The 25,779-nt window shown below is 43.4% G+C and overlaps 1 protein-coding gene and 1 non-coding gene across 2 annotated transcripts in view; one reads left to right on the forward strand and one right to left on the reverse strand.

The window, feature by feature from the left end:
- The first annotated feature begins 2,933 nt into the window (after nt 1–2,933).
- The window catches only part of Ptpn21 (protein tyrosine phosphatase non-receptor type 21), a 71,140-nt gene continuing 48,294 nt past the window's right edge, over nt 2,934–25,779 (forward strand). The window contains exons 1-2 of the mRNA XM_004649356.2: nt 2,934–2,981; nt 3,369–3,756. Of these exons, the coding sequence (XP_004649413.2) occupies nt 3,577–3,756 (180 nt within the window). The 5' untranslated portion in view covers nt 2,934–2,981; nt 3,369–3,576. The remainder of the gene's footprint in view (nt 2,982–3,368; nt 3,757–25,779) is intronic.
- Nucleotides 7,674–7,780, reverse strand: LOC123462490. The gene has a single exon (XR_006638309.1). It is a non-coding gene; the product is annotated as a U6 spliceosomal RNA (small nuclear RNA).

The following is a 25,779-nucleotide window of genomic DNA, read 5'->3' on the forward strand; positions in this document are numbered from 1 at the left end:
AAACAGGGTTGATATGCAGTAGATACAAATGTTCAAAATATGCCATATACTTTCCTTTTGTGATTATGTTAAAAGTGGCAAAGTTACATGCACATGTTAGCCCCTTGGAGGGGGGAATCTTATCAGACTCAGAGTTATAATGTATTTGAAAAAACTTTTGGAAAGGGATGTGGACAGGAAAAATTTAAATGAATTCACAAATAGTGCAGACTATCTTGTAAGTGTTTACTGAAACAGACTTTTATATGCATGGTTTTGTAAAGCTGCTATCTTATTTTTTCTTTTAAATATCTTTATTTATTTGCAAGGGGAGAAAGAGTATATATGTTGTGCATCTGGCTTTATGTGAGTATTTAGGAATTGCAAGCAAGTGTCTTTAATTGTTGAGCCATCTCTCCATCCCATGTTTTTATTTTATTTTTTTTGAGAACCCCCAAAACATCCTATTTTTTTTCCCTTTCTTTCTTGTTTTTGGTTTTTTGATGTAGGGTCTCACTCTAGCCCAGGCTGACCTGGAATTCACTATGTAGTCTCAGGCTGGCCTCGAACTCACAGTGATCTTCCTAGCTCTATGTCCCCAGTGCTAGGATTAAAGGCATGCGCCACCATGCCCAGCTCTAATTTTCCATTCCTCTTGCTTCTAAAATTCAAACATTCATACATATTTTTTTGAAATAGGGTCTCACTTTAGCCCAGGCTGACCTAGCAATCACTCTCAATTCCCAGGCTGGCCTCGAACTCATGGCCCTCCTACCTCTACCTCCCGAGTACTGGGATTAAGGGCATGTGCCATAATTTTTTTGACATCAGATACCAAATACTCTACATAGCTGACAAAATAGGTAAATCACTGATGAATTTGTAAGTTATTAGGCAGGACATTTAACACTGGGTTTTAAAAAAGTAAGCAAGAAGCAACCTATTCCTGTGGGAATCTTAGGGAAGATGTATAGATAAGTCTTTCGATTATATTACAGTATCATACGAGAAAACTTTGGCTTTTTCTTTCCTTGATAGTGTAAAACATCTCCAACCTTAAGGACATTTGGAAGTTTGAGTTTGCCTGATCAGCGCTTAAGTTCATAATTAAGTTATATATAGTATCTATTGCATTCAAAGTGTAGTTCTGTCTTTGTAGTGAAGAAACTACCATATTTTAATAGCCCATACATTAAATTGAATTACATTAAATTAAATACATTAAATTGAATAGCCCATACATATGAACTTTTTAAATTAACATCACTTAATCTGTCTTGTTTCCAGTTACCATAATTTGTATAAAATTGAAATTTATCACTTTATAACATGAAAAGGCTTGCTGCATACAACATATGTATTATTAGTCTTTTAAAGTTTACACAAACAGCATTTTATGCAATCTCCTGGTTTAAAAAGTTCAATTAAAGTTCCCTTTTTTTTTTTTTTTTTTTTGGTTTTCGAGGTAGCGTCTCACTCTAGCTCAGTCTGACTTGGAAGTCATATGTAGTCTCAGGCTGGCCTCGAACTCATGGCGATCCTCCCAAGTGCTGGGATTAAAGGCGTGCGCCACCATGCCCGGCTTTCAATTAAGGTTCTTTGAAGATTTTATTTTCTTGATTTTTTTTTTCCCCTGCCATTTTGCTTCATCTATTTGTACTCTTGAAGCAGGAAAGGGCATTGGAAACAATTGCAGAAACCCAAACACAATCAGACAGAAACCTCTGATCGGGAACCTATTAGAGAGACAGCTCTGAATGTAATTATAGCATGCTTGTAATCTCCTTAAGAACGGCCACTGCTTAGGATTCGTCTTGGATTTCTCCAAGATGCTCATTACGTTGCCGTGAGCTCAGAGACGCAATACGTATTTGTGGAATGGAATTTCAAAATGGTAAGTTTGGCAGAGCCTAGGGTAATCCCTCACTCCCTTTCTGTCGCTCAGCCATGCCCACCGCCCGAGTGCTCATTACGCCCGCAGGCTCGAGGGCCGAACAGAACCCAGGACTGGGAGCGGGGGGGGGGGGGGGGGGCATGTGGGATCGAATCCCAGCTAAGTCTCTCCCAGCGTGAAGCAGAGAAAGCCGCTCGTTTCTGTCTCGCTCTCTGCGGGTCTGCGCCGTCCGGGGCTCCAATCCCGTAACCGAGGACCGACCCAGCCTCGCCGAGCCCTTCCTCCTCCGAGCACCCGGCGGGGAGGGTGAGCAGTCGGAGCATTGGAAATCCCTGAGGTTTTCTGTTTAGGAGACATAAAAATCCAGAGCTCTTCCCAGTTTTGTCTCAACACAGAAATAACCCTGAGCAGGTGTAATTTAAGAAGCGGTGTGTTTTGGGGGTGCTGTCGCTCCAGCCCGGACATTGAACTGCGCGCCCTCTCTCTTCCCCGGCCGCCGGAGCTCGGGCTGGCCCCTTTAAAAATGCTCCCTCCCTCCGGGTGCCACGGGTGGTGTGTGTGTGTGGGGGGGGGGGGGACCGGTCCTGGCGGAGCACGTCCGTCCGGAAACGCAGCCGCAGGCGGAGGGTTCCGGGACTTCCGCCACCACGGGTCTGCTGGGCAGCCCCGCAGGCTTTCCCGCGGTGGGAGGACTCGCCCGAGGGGCGTCCGCCGCGCTTTCCTCCGCGGGCTTGCGGACCCTCGCCTGTCCCGCTCCTCCCGGGATGGCGCTCAAGACCTCGTCCCGCTCTTCAGGTGAACTGCCCCCGGCTCCTTAGGTGACTTGACACCGGGAGAGGATCCCTGGGGACTTTTGTCAGGGCTACCGCGGGTTGATTTCGGCCGTCGGTAGGGTCTCCCGACTTGTTGATGCATTGAATCGTTCTGGTGACGTTAATACGGGCGAGGGAGGGCCTTTACACCCGCCTGCTAAGCGTTTTATCCCGTTTGAATGTGACCACGGCCGTATGTTAGAGGGACGGTTCGTCCCACGTGAAGTGGGTGGTTACGTTGCCCGAATGGACGCGGACCCTTTTGGAAGCGTGCGGTCCCAGAGGGCAGAACTTTGGTATCTGCAGGACTGGGAGCTCAAGTCACCTATGGGTGGGGGGAGGCGGGGAGAGAAGACTTTCTTGCAAACTAGGGAGATGATCAATTAATGCTAACTACTGAATTTGAGTTATATATGGACATGATTCCATTTAATCCTTGCTGTAGCCACAGGTTATCTTTGTGGGAAGGAGTGAGGATAAAGGGTGGAGTCTGACACTGGGCCCAACCCTCAGCTCTCAGGATAAACTTCCTCACCCCCTCCCTGATCCTATTAGTGCTTTTTCCTGTGGAGAAGCAAAACTTATTCTTTCCACGCAGCTCCACCTGTTTTTTTTTTTTTCTCAATTGTTTTAAAAGAGCCACGTCTGGAGTTTCTGTGTAACCTGCTTTCCTCTTTCCTCAGCGCTGGCGTGGACGCTCCCTTTGCTTGTTGGCCTTTGGAGACTCAGTGGCTTCTTAATGGCTGCGGCAGCTGTTGGGTGATCCGCTGGGGACTGGAAAGAGTTGCGTGGACAGGAGAGGGTCTTTTTTTTTTTTGGCCGGGCCATCATCACTCCTGGATTGGTGCGGGTGCTTTTCCCTCCTGAACTCTCTGCTCTCCGAAGGAAAAGATGCCACTGCCTTTTGGACTGAAATTGAAACGCACGCGGCGCTACATGGTGTCCAGCAAGAGCTGCCTGGTTGCACGCATCCAGCTGCTCAACAATGAGTTTGTGGAATTCACCCTGTCTGTGGAGAGCACTGGCCAGGAGAGCCTCGAAGCTGTGGCCCAAAGGCTGGAGCTGAGGGAGGTAAGTTACAGAGGTGGCTGCAGGCATCTCTGGCCTGGCGTTCTTCCCTGCTTGGCACTGGCTGTTTGTCCTTGCCCATCAGACCCTAAAGGATGCCCTGGCTGATTACAGAATTATGCCTGCAAGCCCTTCTCCCTGGGATGGAGGAGTAGATGAGAGCAAAAAGACTTTCTGTAGTATTGATCCATCAGAGAATTTGTAGGGTTGGTGTTCTGAATATCACACTGCCTACAGAAGCCATTGAGAATCAAATATGAACACATTATGGTTATCCAAGTTCCTCAAATCAGTTTACTGACCATTCAATTCATTTATCCATCATTCATTCACTGTTTTCCATAGGATAGGTGAAGATTCTAGAGATACACATCTGAAGTTAGAATTTGGGTTTCCTCACCAACCAATTGTGTGACCTTAGGCAAGTTTATTTGCTATTTCTGAGCTCCAGTACTCATCTGAACCATGAGGATAACAGTGGCTCCTCATTCTCACACTGGTTGTGGGATTGAATGTGCATGTAATGCCACAATCACTAATAATTGGTCTGTTATGATAATCATAGGAAGTTGTGCCCTGGGAAACCCTTAACTTAGTGAGCAAGAAGTTGTGGAGTCTTTATAAATCCAAATGGTGTCTTTTTTTTTTTTTTTTTTTGGTGGGAGAGTCTCATTGTAGCCCAGGCTGACCTGGAATTCACTGTGTCCTCCTACTTCTGCCTCCCGTGTGCTGGGATTAAAGGCATGCACCACCACGCCTGGCTAGGTGTGTTTTTGCAAGAAATGAGCCTTTTGCAGAAAGAATATGATTAGGGAGTAGTTCAATGCCACCTGGCATTGGCCATCTGGGTTTAGACTGGAATGGAGAGAAGTGAATAGATGCTGGAGATACTTAGGCCCTGCCTCTCATATGTTGGGAGGAGTTAGCAAGGGGTCCAGGTTGCTACTCAGAGTTTCAGTAGATGATGGTGATTTTTAATAATTGGGTGAGGAAGCATAAAAGGAGCTGAGTTCAGTTTTGGAAGTGAATAGCCACGTTTGAGGTACTAGTTGGAGATGTTGATTCTCAGGTGGATATGTATATAAGAGCCCAGTAGTGCACAGAGCGGGCTAAAGAGACTGGGAGTGCTCAGCCTGTCTGAGAAGATCAAGGCCGGGAGAGGAGTGAGGCTGTCCAGGGGAAAGGGAGGAGGTCGTAGATCTCTGCAGTTGGACCCAGGAGAGAGTCCTGGGCAGAAACTGGTGGATCAGCCTGAAGCGGAGAAAGAGAAGCCTAAAGAGCTGAAGAGTGGGCCTCGGTGACTGTTCCTGCTTGAGTTTAGTTTGCCTTTTTTTTTTTTTTTTTTTTTGCTTTCTTCACTCATCACTGTTCTTCATATTTTGGTTTCGTTTTTTCTGAAAATCTCATCCAAATTCACCAGGTCTACCTACAAGCCCAGCTTTTATTTATTTTTAAGCTGACTGTGCTGGCACACACCTTTAAATCTTTTTTGTTTATTTTATTTATTTGAGAGTGACGACAGTCAAAGAGAGAGGTAGAGAATGGGCACGCCAGGGCCTGCAGCCACTGCAGAGGAGCTCCAGATGCATGTGCCCCCTTGTGCATCTGGCTAACGTGGGTCCTGGGGAATCGAGCCTCAAACTGAGTCCTTAGGCTTCACAGGCAAGCGCTTAACCATTAAGCCATCTCTGTAGCCCCAAACCCAGCTTTTAAAGGAAATGTGGCACATTTGCTTTTGTACCCAGAGAATAAACTGCTCTATAAACTCAGGGCTGAACTGAGCCCACAAGCCTTGCTGGCATTCTGCTCATCAGGTCAGAAAAATTGCCATTTCTTGTCAGAGGCTTAGTCTCAGGAAAGAAGCACCTTCCTATAGCTGGGAGTGTATTTTGAGCACAATTTTTCTTCTTATCTTTTTCTTTTCTTTCTCTCTCTCTCTCTCTTTCTTTCTTTGGAGACAGGTCTTATATAACTTGAACTCACTGTGTGGTTGAGGATGACCTTAAACTCTCATCTTCCTGCCTCTACCTCTGGAGTGCTGGGATAACAGGTGTGTACCATCACGCTCAGCTTCTGAGCCCACTATTTTATTTTTCTGTTCTTTTCATTTTTCTTCTTCCATGTGGGATCTTAATCTAGCCTAGACTGATCTGGAACTAACTCACTTTGTAACCCCAGGCTGGACTCGCACTCGTGGAGACCCTCCTACTTCTGCCTCCTAAGTGCTGGATTAAAGGGGTGCACCACCATGCCTAACTGTGTTCCTTTTTTTTTTTGTTTGTTTCTTGAAGTAGGGTCTCACAGTAGCCCAGGCTGACATGGAATTCACTCTGTATTCTCAAGGTGGCCTCGAACTCAGGCAATCTTTCTACCTCTGCCTCTCAAGAGCTGAGATATAAGACGTGCGCCACCATGCCCAGCTTTGAGTTCAACTTTTTATTTATTTTATGTTTTGGTTTTTCGAGGTAAGGTCTCAAGGTCTCACTCTAGCCCAGGCTGACCTGGAATTCACTATGGAATCTCAGGGTGGCCTCAAACTCACGGTGATTCTCCTACTTCTGCCTCCTGAGTGCTGGGATTAAAGGTGTGCCACCACACTGGCTGAGTTTAATGTTTTAAATATTTATTTGCAAGCAGAGAGATTCAGAAGAGAAACAGAGAGAATGGGTGCTCCAGGGTCTCTAGTTAATGCAAATGAACTACAGATGCATGTGCCACCTTGTGTGTCTGGCTCTATGTAGGTATTGTGGAATCGAATCTGGGTTCTTAGGCTTTGCAGGCAAGTGCCTTAACTGCTGAGCCATCTCTCCAGCCCCTGAGCCCAATTTTTGTGCCTCCCCCCACCCCCCACCCCAGGTAGTAGGGTCTCACTCTAGCCCAGGCTGACATGGAATTTACTATGTAGTCTCAGAGTGCCTCACACCCACAGCAATCCCACAGCACCACCCTGCCCAGCTGAGTTTCACTTTTTTTTTTTTTTCCAAGAGACTGAAAACCTTTATGGAATTTTAGGGAATTTCCGCCTGGAATGGGAATCCATCACAGTACACAGGAAGATCTTGGGTTTGAGTTTGAGGTCAGTCAGCCTGGGTTACATACTAGGCCTTGTTTCTAAATCAAAACAACCTGGGCTTGTGTACTGTAAGATCCCGGTTGTGATAGGATCCCCCACCCTCCGCAGACCACACCGGAGGTCGACCATCCAGGAGTGGCCTGGTGAGCACGGACTCTAAAGGGTGTTGCCCCAAAAGTGTGGGATCTTTTCCTAGGGGGATAGTGCCGCTTCCAGAAGCAGGTTCTTGTGAGTTGGGAAGAAGTCCCTTTCCTCTGGAAAGTGTGTCGGTGGCACTCTTTTCCATTTGCTGGAGAAGGCTGCTAAACAAAGTCTCGAGGCTGTCTGCACTCAGAAGCCCCTGGGTTGGATCCCAGTGTTTAATTTCCCAAATCTAACAGCTTTTCAAATTGAGCATAATGATAGTACCTACTTGGTGGTGGTGTTGAGGATTAAATAATATTAAGTGTAAGACAGAAGAGGACCTGCTGTTAAGGAAATGAGCTCTCGATGTGCTAATCTTCATTACTGTCGCTAGTATTTAAGACAGGTTCTCACTATGTAATCCAGGTTGGTCTTGAACTTAAAATCCTTTTGCCTCAGCCTCTTGAGTGTTGGAATTTCAGGTGTGACCCACCACGCCTAAATGTTGTATTATTTGTCACTCCTGTGCTTATGGTGTGGTGACTGGCCAAATTTGCTCCGTGTGAGTTCTTTTCATATTTTTGTAAATCTTGTTGATTTCATTGATGGGAAGAATGCATACCTGTTTATAGGATGTTCTTAGAGTGGCACTAGTAATCAGTAATCACACTTCTTACACATCACTTAGCTACTACAATTACTATGCCATCATAGTTTTTTTTTCTTAAATATGGACCGCTTCACGAATTTGCATGTCGTCATTGTACAGGGGCCATGCTAATCCTCTCTGTATCGTTCCCAGTTTAGTATATGTGCTGCTGAAGTGAGAACTGCCATCATAACTTAAAGGTCATATTGAAACCCCTGTTTCCATGTCAGCTGAAAAATTAATGTATATGGTGTTCTGGTCTGTTGCCCTTAAGAAGTGATTTTTTAGTAAGATTGAATTTGCTGTATTTTCTTCCCAAATTTTAGGACTAATGATTATGACAATTTAGATTATTTTATTCTTTAGATTATGTCTTTTTAAAATTCAAAATTATCACTTTTTTTTTTTTATTGTGCCACCAATGGATTTAGTGACATTTTTCATGAACTCCCCCCCCCCCCCTCAGGTAGGGTTTCACTCTAGTCCAGGCTGACCTGGAATTTACTATGTAGTCTCAGGTTGGCCTCGAACTCATGGTGATCCTCCTACCTCTGCCTCCCAAGTGCTGGGATTAAAGGCATGTGCCACCATGACCAGCTGCAAATGTATTCTATGTAAAATTAAAAATGAATAAATCCATGCTGGCTCATGCCTTTAATCCCAGCACTCGGGAGGCAGAGGTAGAAGGCCACCCTGAGGCTACATAGTGAATTCCAGGTCAGCCTGGGCTAGAGTGAGACCCTACCTCAGGGGGAAAAAAAAAGCCAATCCTTTGTGTCCCGCCCCGACTTAAACTTGAGTTCTAGCATGTGTGAAGTCCCCTGAGGTAAAATCACAAATGTCTGCTTGTGCTGTTCACCTAGTTACACTTTAGCTCCACTCACCTATTCTTCAGCATGTAAGCTGCATATCTGGTACGGGGGATAGTGCCTTTCTCCTTACAGCATCTAGTTCCTGAATAAATAACCCTTATTTTCAAAATCAAGACTTTTGTTTTGCGTTTCAAGTGATAAGCATGGATTGCAGTTCAGTTTGGCCAGCCTTTATTTGCCCTATGATTTTAGTTCCTGGAGAGGGTGGAATGTTTCCAAAGCTTTGTACACAGGTATAAAGGCACCATTTTCTTTTCTCCCCCCTCCTTTCTTCTCTTCCTCCCTCTTTCCCTTCCTGTTTATTTAAAAAAATTTTTTGGAGGTAGGGTCTTACTCTAGCCCATGCTGACCTGGAACTAATTATGTAGTCTCAGGGTGGCCTGGAACTCACTGTGATCCTCCTAGTGCTGGGAATAAAGGCCTGCACCACCACACTCAGCTTGCCTTTTTTTCTTTTCTTTCTTTTTTAGTAACCTAGTTTTCAAGGATTGGCTTTGCAAAAGGCTGAAGTCTTAATAGTTTTTAATTAGTTAATTTATTCATTATTTTCAAGCAGATGGGGAGGTGGGGGGGGGAGAGAGGGAGGGAAGGAGAGGGAGAGAGGAACAATGGAGGAGAGAGAATGGGTACTCCAGGGCTTCCAGTTGCTGCAAACTGACTCCAGATGCATGTGCCACTTTGTACATCTGCCTTTATGTGGGTACTGGGGAATTGAACGTGGGTTGTTTGGCTTTGCAGGCAAGCACCTTAAAATACTGAGCCATCTCTCCAGCCTCCAGTTCTGTCGTCTTTGCAGGGCCTTGCTATGTATGTAGTTCAGGCTGGTATCAAACTTGTATTCCTCCTGCCTGAGCCCCCTGAGTAGCAGGGATGACAGTTACGAACCATTACACTCAGCTCACCATTTTCTTCATACCTTTGCTACTTAAAAAAAAAATAGTAAAATAAATAAATAAATAATTTGAGAGAGAAAGAGATAGAGAATGAGAGAGAGAATGGGTGCACTAGGGCCTTCAGTCCTTGCAAATGAACTCCGGATGCATGTGCCCCCTTGTGCATCTGGCTTTAGTGGGTCCTGGAGAATTGAACCTGAGTCCTTTAGCTTTCCAGGCAAGCGCCTAAACTGCTAAGCTGTCTCTCCAGCCCAAGACCTTTACTTCTTTGTCAGTGAAGCACTTGGACAGTTCTGGTTCTAGCAGGGAGGGAAGATTGCTGTGAGGCAGAGTCAGCCTCCTGGCTGTACTTGGCTTACTTCTTGTAGCACCTTCTGGCCAATGAGAACAGTTTTTCCTATGGAATTTGTTGCAGTAGAGAGGAATCAATTGTATAGTGCAAGCCATTACTCTGAAACACAACTTTAGAAAGTGTTCTTGGCTGTGGGAGTGTTTTATTTTAAATTAGCATCTTAGGTATTCCAAATATCCACTGACCTTATCTTGACTGCTATCTGAGTAGACCTCAGGAATTTCATTTGCATTTCTCTCTGTCCTAGCTGTTTTTATGTGGACTCTAAAAATAACCAAAATATGTGTAAGGGAAAAGTCTATCACCTGCAAACTTTTTAACCTTTTGGGCTGAGTAGTCATGAATTCTTATTTAGGTGTTGTAGAATGGATTAAACTGAAATATAGAATAGGAATAGTCAAAACTTCCTTTAAAATTATTGGATCAGGCTTGGTGGCACACGTCTTCGATTCCAGCACTAGGGAGGCAGAGGTAGAAGGATTGCTGTGAGTTTGAGGCCACCCTGAGATTACAGAGTGTATTACAGGTCAGCCTGGGTGAGAGGAAGACCCTACCTCAACCCTCTCCCCCAAAACATTTGTTGGATCAGCTGGGCGTGGTGGCACATGCAGAGGTAGGAGGATCACCATGAGCTCGACTACAGAGTGAAGTCCAGGTCAGCCTGGACTGACAAGCCAGCCTGAGAGCCTTCATAGTGAATTCTAGGTCAGCCTGGACTGGAGGGTGACCCTACCTCAAAAGGAAAAAAAAATTACTGGATCATCTGAAGGAACTATAATGTTAGATTGGCCTTTTCATCTAAATGGTTTTCCAGAGTCCAAAGCTAGTCTTAAATGATGAAGGATCTGTCTTGACTTCTAGCTTTCCCTTCTGTTGTGTTTCTCATTTGGTATAGAAAACTAAGAGCTACATGGATGGATTATGGGCATTTTAAGATGTGCAATGTAGGATGATGTAAGTTATTACAGCAACTTTAAAGTATTTTATTTAGTTAGTTATAAAAGAGTGTGTGTGCGCCACCTTGTGCATCTGGCTTTAGTGGGTCCTGGGGAATCAAACCTGAGTCCTTTAGCTTTCCAGGCAAGTGCCTTAACTACTAAGCCATCTCTCCAGCCCTACAGCAACTTTATTTATTTTTTTTGTTTTTCAAGGTAGGGTCTCACTCTAGCTCAGGCTGATCTGGAATTCACAGTGTAGTCCCAGGGTTCCTTCCTGACTGTGCCTCCCCAGACTGTGGTGGCTTTCTGCTGGCCTCCATTTTGGTGACTGAGCACTATGGTAGAAGCCCAACTTGTCTTGTCTCATTTATTCCTCACAGTTGGCTAGGGATTATCTTTTTCGTATGAACATTTTGGTAATTTTTTCAGGCTCATTTAGAGCCAGGATTTGAATTATCTGTCAGACTTCTTTTTAGACTTGTACCATTAACTTTATGTGCATTGTGGGGCCCTTTGGAAAATACAGAATTTTGTATTATTGTCAGGGCTTACCGACAAACTCCGCAGTTCATGTTTGGACCCAGGTTGGGGTCTGAGGCCTCCCTGGAGGAAGTTTTCCCTCACTTCTTCCCTCTTCTGTCCAGAGCAAAGATACTGGGAGACAAGATCTTGCTGTGTTCCCAGGTTGACTTCCAAGTCTTTCCTCCAACCTTCAGTGTCAAAGAACAGTCGACACACATATTTGCACATATTTATGGAACACAGTGCAATAATTTGGTACATGTACATGATCAATTTTATTTATTTTTGATTTTTCAAAAAAAAAAAAAGGTTTGTTTTGTTTTTGGAGGTAGGGTTTCACTCTAGCCCAGGCTGACTTGGAATTTACTATGTAGTCTCAGGGTGACTTTGAACTCATGGTAATCTTCCTACCCTTTGCCTCCTGAGTGCTGGGATTAAAGGTGTGCACCACCACGCCAGCTTCAATCTTATTTATTTTATTTTATTTATTAGAGAGAGAGGGAGAACGGGTGCCTCTAGCCACTGCAAACCAACTCCAGACACATACGCCACCTTGTGCACCTGGCTTATGTGGGTACTCGGTAATTGAACCTGGGTCCTTTGGCTTTGCAAGCAAGTGCCTTAAACGTTTGCTAAGCCATCTCTCCAGCCCTCAAAGTACTTTTGAGATATGATCATGTACTTTAATTTTATCATTTTGTAATTTATTATTTACTAAAGTATATTTTGAGTTCCCCTTAGGCAAAGAAAGGTAGGTATGAAAGGCAACATGCGTCATCAGGGCCACAGCGAGAGTCCAGGAGTCCAGCAGTGTTCAGGGCAGAGCACTAGATAGGAGCATTTTGGGAGCTTGTTCCCAGGCAAAGGTGGACGTGTCAGATGAAACCCTCAGGAGAGTTCCCTGCTGAGGGCTTTTTCAAAGCAGTATCTGGCCACACTGTTGGATGAATTTAAGGGGCTTCTAAAGTTAGTCTATACCCAAGCAAGAAAAAGTGATAGAACCAGTGAGTCCAGTGAGGTATCTGCTCCTTTACTGATATAGCTGGATTGCTGCGGCTAGCTCCAGCACACAGGTACACTTGCCCATTGCCACAGTCACTCACTGCGTCCATTCAGTCATTTGTGAATTAGGAGCATGACTATGAGGCTGCTGTACATTTCTATTCCATTTCAGATTTCTGTTCTACAAGTCATAATCCTATTAAGATTTACTTTTCATTGTTGTATTTATTTATCTGAGAGAGAGAGAGAGAGAGAGGAGAAGAGAGAATGAGAATTGGCATACCAGGGCCACTAGCCACTGCAAACAAGCACCAGATGAATGTGCCACGTTGTGCATCTGAGTTGATGTGGGTACTGGGGGAATCGAATCTGGGTCCTTTGGCTTTTCAGGCAAGTACCTTAACTATTAAGCCATCTCTCCAGCCCTACTTGTCTTTTATGACTTGAGACTTACTATGTTCCTTCAGTATAGATTAATTGCATATAGGATTATGACAATAGGATAATTTGTATTGAGAGTCTGGAAATAATAATGGCCAGTTCATCTTTGTTTATTTTTATGTTTTTAAGGGAGGGGCTCCCTCTAGCCCATGATGACCTAGAACTCACTCTATAGCCCCAGGCTGGCCTAGAACTCTGGTACATCTTCCTACTTCAGCCTCCTCCCCAGTGCTGGGACTAAAGGTGTGTACCACTCAAGTCATCTACTTATTATTATTTACTTAAAATGTGTGTGCATGTGTGTTTGTGGAACCAGAGAGTAATGTCCAGTGTCCTCAGTTGCTTTTCATTTTTTGTTTTTAAATGTATTTTTTTATTAATAACTTCCATGATTATAAACAGTATCCCATGGTAATTTCCTCCTTACCCCCACTTTCCCCTTTGAAACTCCACTCTCCATCATATCCCTGCCCCATCTCCATCAGTCTCTCTTTTATTTTGATGTCTTGATCTTTTCTTCCTATTTTGATGTTTTGATGGTCTTGTGTAGGTAGTGTCAGGCACTGTGAGGTCATGGATATCCAGGCCATTTTGTGTCTGGAGGAGCATGTTGTAAGGAGTCCTACTCACCCTTCTTTTGGCTCTTACATTGTTACTTTTTTTTTTTTTTTTTTTTTTTTTGGTTTTTCGAGGTAAGGTCACACTGTAGCCCAGGCTGACCTGGAATTCACTATGTAGTCTCAGGCTGGCCTCGAACTCATGGCAATCCTCCTACCTCTGCCTCTCCAGTGCTGGGGTTAAAGGTGTGCGCCACCATGCCCGGCTGGCTCTTACATTCTTTCTGCCACCTCTTCTGCAATGGACCTTGAGCCTTGGAAGGTGTGATAGAGATATTGCAGTGCTGAGCACTCCTCTGTTTTTAATTTTTTTTTTTTTTTTTTTTTTTTTGAGGTAGGGTCTCACTCTGGCCCAGGCTGACCTGGAATTCACTATGTAGTCTCAGGGTGGCCTTGAAGTCACAGAGATTCTCCTACCTCTGCCTCCCAGTGCTGGAATTAAAGGCGTGTGCTACCACGCCTGGCCTTTGTTTTTAAATATTATTTGCAAGTGGAGAGAGATAGAAGAAAGAGAATGGGCTTGCTAGGGCCTCCAGCCACTGCAGTAAGACTCAGATGCATGCACTACTTTGTGTATCTGGCTTTACATGGGTACTGGGGAATTGAACTCATGTTATTAGTCTCTGTAGGCAAGTGCCTTGACTGCTGAGCCACTTCTCCAGCCCCCTCCATCTTATTTTTTTTTAATTTAATGTATTTGCATGTGTGTATGGATATGTGCCAGGATCTCTTGCTACTGCAAATGAAAGCCCATCTGGCTTTATATGTGTGGCTGGGGAATTTAACCCTAGTCAGCCGGCTTTGCAAGCAAGTGCCTTTAATGGCTGAGCCATTTCCCTAGCCCTTCCTTCACCTTGATTTCTTTTAAACTTTTTTTTTTTTTGCAAATTTTTATTAACAACTTCCATGATTATAAAAAATATTCCATGGTAATACCCTCCATCCCCCCATTTTCCCCTTTGAAACTCCATTTTCCATCATATCCCCTCCCCTCTTTTAAACTTTTAAAAATTTATTTATTTATTTGAGACAGAGAAAGGGAGAGAGGGACTGAGAGAGAGAGAAAGAAAGAGGCAGAGAGTGAGAGAGAATGGACACACCAGGACCTTCAGCCATTGCAAACAAACCCCACCACATGCACCACTTTGTAAATCTGGCTTATGTGGGTCTTGGGGAATTAAACCTGGGTCCTTTGGCTTTTCAGGCTAGTACCCTAACTGTTAAACTGTCTTTTTAGTCCCTTCTTGATTTTTTTTTTTTTTCTTTGAGGTAGAGTCTCACTGTAGCTCAGGTTGGAACTCACTCTCTAGTTCCAGACTGGTGTCAAACTCACATCCTCCTACCTTGCCTCCTGAGTGCTGGGGTTAGAGGTGTGCATCACCATGTCTGGCAAAAAAATATTTTTTTTTTGTTTTGCTGCAGCTACATTACTATTATTATTGTTTTTTTTGAGATAGGGTTTCACTGTAGTTTAGGCTGACCTTCATTCACCATGTCATCTCAGGGTAGCCTTGGACTCACGGTGATTTTCCAACTTCTGCCTCCCGAGTGCTAAGATTAAAGGCATGCACCACCACGCCTGGCCACATTATTTTTTGAGACATAGCTTCTCATGAGCTTGGTGCTTACTAATTCAAGTAGATTAACTGGTCAGCAAATCCCATAGATGTTCCTGTCTGTGCTTCCCCAGTGCTGAGATTACAGATGTGCAGGTCTGGTTTTGATGTGCTTGATAAGGATCCAAACCAAAGTCCCCATGCTTGTATGATGAGTCGTATTTGCAGCCCCTTTGTGCAAGGGGAGGGATGGAGAGAGAGAATGAGAATAGGTGTTCCAGGACCTCTAGCCACTGCAAATGAACTTTGGATGCATGTACCACTGTGCATCTGGCTTTATGTGGGTACTTAGAATTGAACCCAGGTCAATAGGCATTACAGGCAAACATTTTAACCACTGAGCCATCTCTCCAGCCCTGTTCTTTATTAACTCCCCATGACTTTCTCTTGACGGCAACCCTGTCCTCCTTTCTTTGAATCCCTTCTTTCTAACTAATCCCTTTAATGTCATTTTTTTCTTGTGTATTTGTGTGATGTACTGAATTTGATCAAGACTCACCACTTGAATATAGTGAGAGATTATTTACCAGAGCATGTGGCTCCTACCTGTGGGTATGCAACTGCACAAAATCTCTACCCCCCTCCCCAGCAATCATTAACTATTAATAACTCTCCTCAGGGAGGGGTGGGGCTGCTGTATGTTTTATCAAACAGGGAAAACACTGGATAATGGTCTTTCAGGCAGTAGATATTAACCTTGGCTAAGTTCCTAGGTCAAATGTATGAAAATTCACATTCATTTAGATTTCTATGTAGTCTCAGGCTGTCCTGGAACATATAGAGATCCTCCTACCTCAGCATCCTGAATGGTGGGATTAAAGGTAAAAGTGCTTGCCTGCAAAGCCAAAGGACCCAACTTCAGTTCCCCAATACCCACATGAAGCCAGATGCACAAGGTGACACATGTGTGGAGTTCATTTGCAGTGGCTGGAGGCGCAGGCATGTCCATTCTCTCTCTCTTTCTCTCAAATAACTAAAATAAAAATTTTTTTTTTCAAGGTAGGGTCTCACTTTAGGCCAGGCTGACCTGGAATAATTCACTGTGTAGTTTCAGGGTGGTCTCCAACTCACAGTGATCCTTCTGCCTCTGCCTTCCAAGTGCTGAGATTAAAGATGTGCGCCACCACACCTGGCTTAATTTTTTTTTTTAAAGCGAAAGAGAGACAAGAGTATGGGCATGGCACTCCAGGGCCTCTTGCTACTACAAATGAACTCCAGATGCATGCATCACTTTGTGCATCTGACTTTACATAGGATCTGGAGAATTGAACCCACGATGTCAGGCTTTTCAAGAAAGGACCTTTAACTGCAGATCTATCTCCCCAGCCTCACACCCCCATTTTTTGGCTATGCTCTAGGGTCTCATTCATGGTAGGCAAATGCTGTGCACTGAGCTATATCCCCAACCTTATCTTAGTTTTCTCTGTCTTTTCTCCTTCCTTCCTTCCTTCCTTCCTTCCTTCCTTCCTTCCTTCCTTCCTTCCTTCCTGTCGTTATTTATTATTTAATGCCTAAAGCATAGGTATTGTGAGTTAAGCTAATAGACAGGCTTGAAGGGCCCCATGTTTATAAGATTTGTGTAAAGAAAAAACTTATCTGCCAGCTGTGGGAGGTGGAGGTAGGAGGATCGCTGTGAGTTCTAAGCCACCCTGAGACTACATAGTGAATTCTAGGTTGGCCTTGACTAGAATGAGACCCTACCTCGAAAAACCAAAAAAAAAAAAAAAACAAAAACAAAAACAAAAAAAAACCCTCATTCATTTATTATAAGAAGATAAAAGAAATAGTCCAATAATAGAGCAAAGTGATTAATAATGATGTAAGAATGAGAGGCTCTTGTGTACCCTAGGTTTTGTGGTTCTAAATAAAAAGTCTTGTCTGACAGTTAACAGAATACATTTGCCTTTACTGTAGAGAAACTTTGTGCACTCATGTTTGCATTATCTTTGGCATCCTTGGAGTCAAATGTCATTTGTATATATGAGACTCTCCCATTTAGTTCCAGATTCTCTTTAGAAATGTGTTGATATTGTGGTTTTTTTTTTTTTTTTTAATTTTCATTTTTGTTTTTTTTGAGGTAGACTCTCACTCTAGCCCAGACTGACCTGGAATTCATTATGCAGTCTCAGGATGGCCTTGAATTCATGACAATCCTTCTACCTCTGCCTCCCGAGTGCTGGGATAAGGGTGCGCCACCACGCCTGGATTTTTTCTTTTCTTTTCTCTCTCTCCCTTCCTTCTTTCCTTTCCTTTTTCTTTTTCTTTTTTCTTTTTTGAAGCAGAGTCTCACTCTAGCCCGGGCTGACCTGGAATTCACTAGTCTCAGGCTGGCCTTCTACTCACAGCGATCCTCCTACCTCTGCCTCCTGAGTGCTGTGATTAAAGGCATGCGCCACTATCTCGGTATGTTTTAACCTTATAATTAAATGTCTTTCTCTAAAGTAGTCCTTGTTCTGTGGCATACCATATAGTATTGCTCGTACCCAAAATAGTGATTGATACATAGTGAGCAGCCAGAATGAACTGAAGGAGGAGGTGAACCTAAGGCATCAGTTTGTTTTCAGTAACTTACAAAAACCACATTTGTTTATTTTATTTATTGTGGTGCTGGGGATTCAACCTTTAGCACTGCCGTGTGCTAGGCAAGTACTGTAACACTGACCTGTATTCCCCAGTCCAAGACTCCCCACATGTGCTCTGCTGAACTGTATCTTCAGTCCCAAGAGTAGATAAAAAAAAAAAAAATTATTGCTTTGTTGTTGTAGTCCCAGGATGGCCTTGAGCTCTGCCTCCCAAGTGCTGGTATTAAAAGTATATGCTACCATGCCCAGTTATTTATTTATTTGAGCAAAAGCGTGTATGTGTGTGTGTGGGGGAACAGAAAAGGCCAAATACAGAGAATGGGTACACCAGGGGCTTTAGCCATTGCAAACAAACTCCAGAGGCATAAACCTTGTGTATCTGACTTACATGGGTACTGGAGAATCAAGTCTGCGCTCTTAGCCTTCCCAGGCAAGTGCCTTAACCACTAAGCCATCTCTCCAGCCTACGAGTAGATTAAAAAAAAATTATCCTAATAATGTTTAGAGTAATCAGATTCTTTGTAGCATCTGATTATCGAGGATTATAAGTTGAGAAGATGGAGTAGTTTATCCAAGTAGACAGTGAATCCAGGTCATGCCTTGGACCTTCTTTCAATAAATCCCTGAAATTGGCTTGTCATTTGACTCTTTTCCTAAAAGTTAAATACCAGAGCAGCAACAAAAATCTGGACTTCAGGAGTTCAGTTTCTTGGACATCAGTTTAAGATTCAGTATGATTACATTTCTGATTGTTGTTTTCACATGTCCTCATTTGTGTGTGATTATTTCCTAATATTGTGTATTATCCCTTTGCCTATAAAATAGAATATATAATTTGATCAAGTCAAGAAGAAGATGGAGTAACATTAAGCAGAGAGAAAAGAGGACCATCTGCTTTGAGGCCATGTGACTCACTGTTACCTGTCTTATCACTTCCATTATTTATGGCAGTCCTGTGTGAAGGTTAGCCCAGGAATTAGGTTAGTGCCTGCTAACAATCCTGCTAGATGATCTCTGCCTGGGACAGACTTTATCTAGGCTCTCTCCTCTCATCTCTTACTGATGAAAGATTTCTAACTTCAGCATGTCTAAGAAAGGCATCAGGATAAAATTATATTTGCAATTTTATGTGGGATTAACATTCATTAAACAATGCAATAGTGGGTTTAAAAATCCTTAAGCTAATTTGTGTGTCCCTCTGTTCTGTTTTAAAAATAGCACAACTAAAAAGAGTCTTAAAATAATTAGACAAGAAAAGACTTGGAAATTTGGAAGAAGTTTGTGTTCTGACAGGGTTTGGGCCTGCTTAAAATGGCAAGTGTCACTTCATTTAGAGTAAGGCAGCCTTATTGCCTGCAAAGAAGCTGGGCTTTGTTTAATTTCTGTACTTGAGAGGAGTAGCTATGAACAATTTTAAATAATCCTGAAGAAAATATCAAATAAATTTTTTTGAAGACTATTGGGACATGTTTCTTCAGAACAAACAGGGAAGAAAGGGACAATGTCAAGTAGCTGACATGGAAACAGCTTGTCAGTGACCGAGCTGACCTCAGGGCTGTCAGATTCAGTGTGTGTGTGACTGCTGTTGGGATGGATTTCCCACAGCTCAGGTCAGCTTGTCTGGTCAGTAGGGATAGCAGGCAGGAAGAGTAACCACATAGAGGTGAAATTTCTCTCTTTTTCATGATGGGGTGGGGGGAGAGCTGGCGTGCTAGGGCCTCTAGCCACTGCAATCAAATTGTAGATGTGTGGGCTAGAGAAGATGGCTGAGCTGTTAAGGTGTTTGCCTGCAAAGCTAAAGGACCCTGGTTTGATTCCCTGGGACCCATGTAAGCCAGATGCACAAGGGGGTGCATGCATCTGGTGTTTGCTTGCAGTGGCTGGAGACCATGGTGTGCCCATTTTCTCTCTCTACCTCTTTCTCTCTCTCAAATAAATGAATGAAAATACTTAAAATAAATTCTAGATGTTTGCACTATCTCGAGTGCATGTGTGACCTTGTGCACTTGCGTCACCTTATGTGTCTGGCTTACATGGGATATAGAGAGTTAAACATGAACCCTTAGGTTTCGGAGGCAAGTAACTTAACTGCTCAGCCATATCTCAAGCCCATGGTGAAGTTTCTTATCAAAAAGTTTTCAAAGTTGAGTAAAAAAAAAAAAAAAAATTGTAAGAGGGCTGGTGAAATGGCTTAGTGGTTAAGCCCCTTGACTGTGAAGGCAAAGGACCCAGCCAGATTTCATTTCCCAGTACTCACCTAAGCCAGATGCACAAGGTGGCACATGTGTCTGGAGTTTGTTTGCTAGAGGCTCTGGAGTACCCATTCTTTCTTGCTGTCTCTAAGTGCTTCTTCCTCTCTGTCCCTCTCTCAAAACACACACACACACACACACACACACACACACACACACGTGTATGTATATATATTTTACTGTCAAGAGATGTGAACAGAAAGCCAGGGTTTAAGGACATTCCAAGTTACAAAGAGCTTTACAACTTCCCGAGGAAGGCAGAGCACATGTTATGTTTCCTGTGTTCACTGTGAGGAAATTGAGGCTTGGTGAGTTACTCTCTTGCTCAGGAGCTGGGGGGGTGGCTCCTGGAGTGTAGATTTAGACACTACCCTAGTGGCAACATGAGCCCCATAGAGGAAATAAAGAGGTCATTAACTTCTTTATAAATTTTATTATTGTGCGGGCATGTCCAAGTGTGTGGCTGTGAGTGCAGGGACACCTGTGGAGGTCTGGGGGACAGCTCACCTGCCCACCTCATTTGAGGCAGGGTTTCTCACTCTGGATTCTCCATCTTCTGCTCTTTGTGTCACTCCTGGAAATTCTCCATCCTCCCCATCCCCTCTCACCATCAGTGTTCTGGGATTCCAGAAGCCCATCATGGCTTTAGGCTTTACCTGGGGCCCAGGGATTAAACCCTAGTTCTCCAGCTTGAGCAGGAGTCACCTCCCCAGCCCGAGGAAATTAACCTCTCTGCTACTAGTTGTCATGAATAAGAGCAGGCACCAAACAGCAAAAGCGGAGCTACCGTTCATATTTGGCCCTGGAAAATAGGCCTGAGTTTACAGGTGAAGACATGGACCTATAATTGACTTGAGTACTGTACAGTATACAAAATGTTATTTTCCCTGTTTTGGGGAGATGAACACTCTGGATAACTAACTTTGTCAGATAAGGCTTATATCTTTAACTGAATGTTAATCTTTGGAAATATTTATAAGCTTCTCTATGCATTGTTTTTGTTTTGAGAATGATTCTCATTTATGAAGCTCAAGCTGGTCTGGAACACCCTCCCTGTACAAGCCAGGCTGGTCTTGAGCTCACTGTGATCCTCTCGCCTCAGGAGTGCTGGGATCATAGGTCTGTACCACCACATCCGGCTATTTATATTTTTTACTTTGGAGCAATCAAGTCCAGCAGTATTTAAAGAGAAAAGTAATTTCTATAAAGTATGTCTGAGACCTTTTAATTTTGGTCATAAGTGATAATATACCTTTATGACCTAAGCAGTTTCAGATCCTACATTCATGGCAAAAAGTAGATGTTTGATTCAGGCAGAGGCAGAAGGATTGAGAGTTTCTGGTCAGTGTGGTCTACATATAATGAATTTGGGCCCAGCCTGGGTCACATAGTGATAACCTTTCCTGAACAAAACCAAATCACCAAATTTGTCACAGCTAACCTGGCCTGACCTATGGAGTTAAGTGCATATGAATGGTGTGCATTGTGGATGAAGCACAGTGTGAATGTTCTCTTAGATGATGGACTCCAAAATCAATAAATACGTTAAGAAAATCTGTAGTGTTGCATTTCATCCAACTTCCTATAATTAAAAAAAAAAGTTTTTAAACATATTTTATTATTTGTGTGTGTGTGTGTGTGTGTGTGTGTGTGTGTGTGTGTGTGTGTGTGAGAGAGAGAGGGGGGGGGAGGGAGGGAGGGAGGGAGGGAGGGAGGGAGGGAGAATTGGTGCACTAGGGCATCTAGCCACCACAAACAAAATCCAGACACATGTACCACTTTTGTGCATCTGACTTATGTGGGTACTGGGCATTCAACCTGGATCCTTAGGCTTCTCAAGCAAGCACCTTTCTCTAGCCCCCCTGTATAAAAATATTTTATTTGAGCTAGGCATGGTGGTACACCATGAGTTCAAGCCCACTCTGAGACTACATAGTGAATTCCAGGTCAGCCTGAGCTAGAGTGAGACCCTACCTCAAAAAAATTTATTTAGTTGAGAGAGAGAGAGAGAGAGAGAGAGAGAGAGAGAGAGAGAGAGAGGGGGAGCGTGAATGTGTAACTTTCTATTTTTTTTTAAATTGCAGATTGCTATATATTTTTTCTCAATTGTTTTTAACATTTTCCATGATTATAAAAAGTATCCCATGGTAATGGGTGCAATACTGGCAAGTCTGTCATGGTGGAAACCAACTGCCCTCCAGTTGGACTGGAGGCCCACTCCAAGGGAAGGAATACATCCCTGACACTGAAAACTTAAAACAGGGTTGTCATGAGCCCTAGGGGTGTAACATCTGCTGATGTCTGGATAAGTATATACACTATGCTTATCAAACTGCAGTAAGCACTTCTCTTAATATTCATACCCTTATATTAAGAATGGTAAGTGATTTTGTTGGTATTTGGCAGAGTGGGTGAAACTAAATAATCTCATTAAAATATAATGGTTTTCTCATAGCAAAATGCATTCATATACTTTCTCATTTAGTTCTCTTAACATAGTTGTGAGTTATTTTACACTTGAGAAAACAGAATTGGACTGATTCTCTCTCCCTCTTCCTACCCCCTCTCCCCCCAGTTTACAGTGCCTGCTGGAAGTCAAAATTTAGAAGTTTGGACTTGGCTCCTCTCCTCACCTCATTCCCCTTCTTGGCCCTTGGCCTCATGTAGCCGAGGCTGGCCTCAAATTTGTTGTGTAGCTAAGGATAGCCTTCAACAGATCCTCCTGCCTCAACCTTCCAAGTACTGGGATTATAGTCATGCACCACTAATTTTCTGTGTCATAAGAGTGTCTCTCTCATCCCTCCTCTGCTCTCTCATTCCTTCCCCTGTCTTTCTGGGTTTCATCGAGCCCAGGCTGGCCTCAGTCTTGCTGTTGAGGATGGCCTTGAGTTCCAGATCCTGCCTGCAGCTCCCCAGTGCTGGGATTACAGGTGTGCGCCACTCGTGCTGTGCCCTGAGACCGTTTGTTTGTTTGTAGTGCTGGTGAGTCAGCCAAGGCTTTGTTCGTGCTCCGAAAAGTTCTACTACTGAGCTGCCTCTCTAGCCCAGCAACCTTTTCTGTTAAGCCAGATTTTTTTTTTTTACAATTTTTTTTTTGTTGTTTGTTTGTTTTTAGATGTAGGGTCTCACTCTGGTCTAGGCTATGTACTTTCAGGATGGCCTTGAACGCACAGGGATCCTCCTACCTCTGCCTCCCCAGTGCTGGGATTAAAGGCGTGCACCACCATGCCCTGCTTTGTTTTTTATACTTTTAAAAAGTTTTATTTTCTTTGAGAGAGGGAGAGAGAGAAAGATAGAGGGAGAATGAGCCCACTAGGGCCTCTAGTGACTGTAAACAAACTACAGACACATGTGCCACCATGTGTATCTGCTTTAAGTGGGTCTGGGGAAATCTTACCTTGTTTCTTAGACTTAGCAGGCAAGTGCCTTAACAGTTAAGCCATCTCTCCAACCCCAGATTTTTTTTTTTTTTTTTCTTCAAGGCAGGATTTCATTGACCTGGAATTCACTATGTAGTCTCAGGGTGGCCTTGAACTCATGGTGATCCTCCTACCTCTGCCTACCTAGTACGCCACCATGCCCCACAGATTTTTTTTTCTGTTCTCCAAATTGCAGTTTAACATAAGGAAGGATGCAAGGATGCCAGGCGTAGTGATGCACGCCTTTAATCCTAGCACTCAGGAGGCAAAGGTAGGAGGATCACATTGAGTTCGAGGTCACCCTGAGACTACATAGTTATTCAGGGCAGCCTGAGCTAGAGTGAGACCCTACCTTGAAAAACAAACAAACAAAACAAAAAAAAAAGAGAGAGAAAAGGAAGGAGCAGTAGTCTTTTTACCCCCAAAATGTGATATTTTATCTTAATAGATAACATGTAATCCATACGATAATAACAATAGGACTTGGACTTTGTCTATATTAAAGTGTGGAATTAAAAAAAATTAATTCCTTTGAAGCTTTTCTATTAGAGAGAGAAAGAGACAGAGATTCTTGATGTAGCCCAGGCTGGCCTGGAACTCACAGGCTTGCCTCAAATTGTGAAACTTGTGCTTTAGCTACCAGAGTGCTGGAATTAGGCATTGCCATTATATGTAGCTAAATATAAATATAGGTTGTTTATGACCTTCTCTTACATCATATTGGAGGGGCAGCACAGTATAGGGCAGTGCTTTTCCAACTTAGGGGTTTGATAGCCTCAGAAGCGCTCCCTCCCTCCCTCTCTCTCTCTCTCTGTGGTGTATGCATGTATATGTGCCCCATGTGCTTGCTGGTGTTAGGGTGAGCTCGCAGAGTGGAACTTTGGCACCATCCTTTTTCCAGCTTTTTTTTGTTTGTTTGTTTTGTTTTGTTTTCTGAAGTAGGGTCTCACTCTAGCTCAGGCAGACCTGGAATTTACTGTGTAGTCTCAGGGTGGCCTTGAACTCTGGACGATCCTTCCACCTCTGCCTCCCGAGTACTGGGGTTAAAGGCATGCACCACCACACCCAGCTCTTTTTAAAAAAAAATTAAATAATTTATTTATATGTGTGTGTGAGACAGAGAGAACGAGGCAGATAGAAAGAATGACATCCCAGGAACTCTAGATACTGCAAATGGATTACAGATGTATGTACCACTTTGAGGACACAGGACATTTTATTTTATTTTTTTCCGAGGTAGGGTCTCTTGCCCAGGCTGTTCTGAAATTCACTATGTAATTTCAGGCTGGCCTCAAATTCATACCTCCTATCTTGGCCTCCCAAGTGTTGGCATTAAAAGCATGCACCAGCATACCCAGCATGCCAAGCTCACATAGCCATCTTTTTTTTTTTTTTTTTTTTTTTTTTTTGGTCTTACTGATCTGCAGCTTGCTGGTGTTTTCCATGAGTGCTGGTTACTTTCGGATCTCTACTCCCCTACAGGACTGGGGTTACAGATGCACATGGCTACCTAGCTGTTTATGTGGGTCCTGGGGATCGAGCTCCGGCGGTCTCTCAGGTCTCCTCAGGGCTTCATGCTTATAAAGGAAGGGTTCATAACCACTGGGTTATCTCCAGTTATTCTGGTGGAGGTCATCTAGGGCCAGTACTTGGAGAGAGACTGGCTTTGGAATTTAGCACAAATCTAAATAACCCACTTTATATGTTACTAGCTGTGATTTCACCCACAGTATCTGTAGTTCTTGAAATTGAGCCTGGTATCCTGTAAATATTCAAATATCCTATTCATGTATCATGCCTTTGGTGACAGAGAAGCAAGAGAATGTTCGTTCTTTTCATTCAACCAAATGTACTGAATTTCTGCAGTATTTTAGGAGTCTGTAGACATATAAGGACAATGGATCAATCCCTCTTGTAGAATTTCATAATTTGTATTAAAAGTATCATTCCTCCTTTGTCAAAATTAGAAGATAAACATTGAATGTATGTATAATCTGTGCCTAGGGTAATTAAACGATTCTATTTTTCTTTTTGAAATAAGATGTACAGTGTAGTCCAACCTGCCCTTGAATTCTCTTGCTTCAGCTTTCTGAATGCTGGGATTATAGGCCTGTGCCATATGCCCAACTTAAAATTCTTTTTATTTTAGTCTTTGAGTAGGGTTTTACTGTATATAACAGACTGGCCTAGAACTCACTGTGTCTCCAAGGCTAGTCTCAAACACACTATAATCCCCTTGCTTCAGCCTCGTGAGTGCTGGCATTATAGGTATGTATCACCATGCCTAGCCTAAAATTAATTTTTTATTTGAATGAGTATTGCAGGTCCTAGAAATGACCTGAGTCTTATTTTTAGTTTACTGATGCTCTACAGTGGCACCATGCAGGATGATGGTGGTGACTTAATTTAAAGGAATGTCATGGAGAATACAGTTCCTCAGTAGCACAAGCCACATTTGTAGCACTGAGTAGCCACTTGTGGCCAGCAGCTGCTTGTTGGACAGCTCAGAGGTGGGATGTGCCCATCATTTACTGTACAAGGTTCCAGCTGAGAATGTTGCTCTAGAGTCCAGAATGGCAAAGCAGTGGTTTTCCAATGGCCTTGATGTGTAAATTGATTATTAGGTAGAAGTTAGTTGAGGCCAGAGGCTTCGTTCATCTCTTCAGTGCTTCCTA

The sequence above is a fragment of the Jaculus jaculus genome, chromosome 7 (genome assembly GCF_020740685.1).
Source record: "Jaculus jaculus isolate mJacJac1 chromosome 7, mJacJac1.mat.Y.cur, whole genome shotgun sequence".
NCBI lineage: Eukaryota > Metazoa > Chordata > Mammalia > Rodentia > Dipodidae > Jaculus > Jaculus jaculus.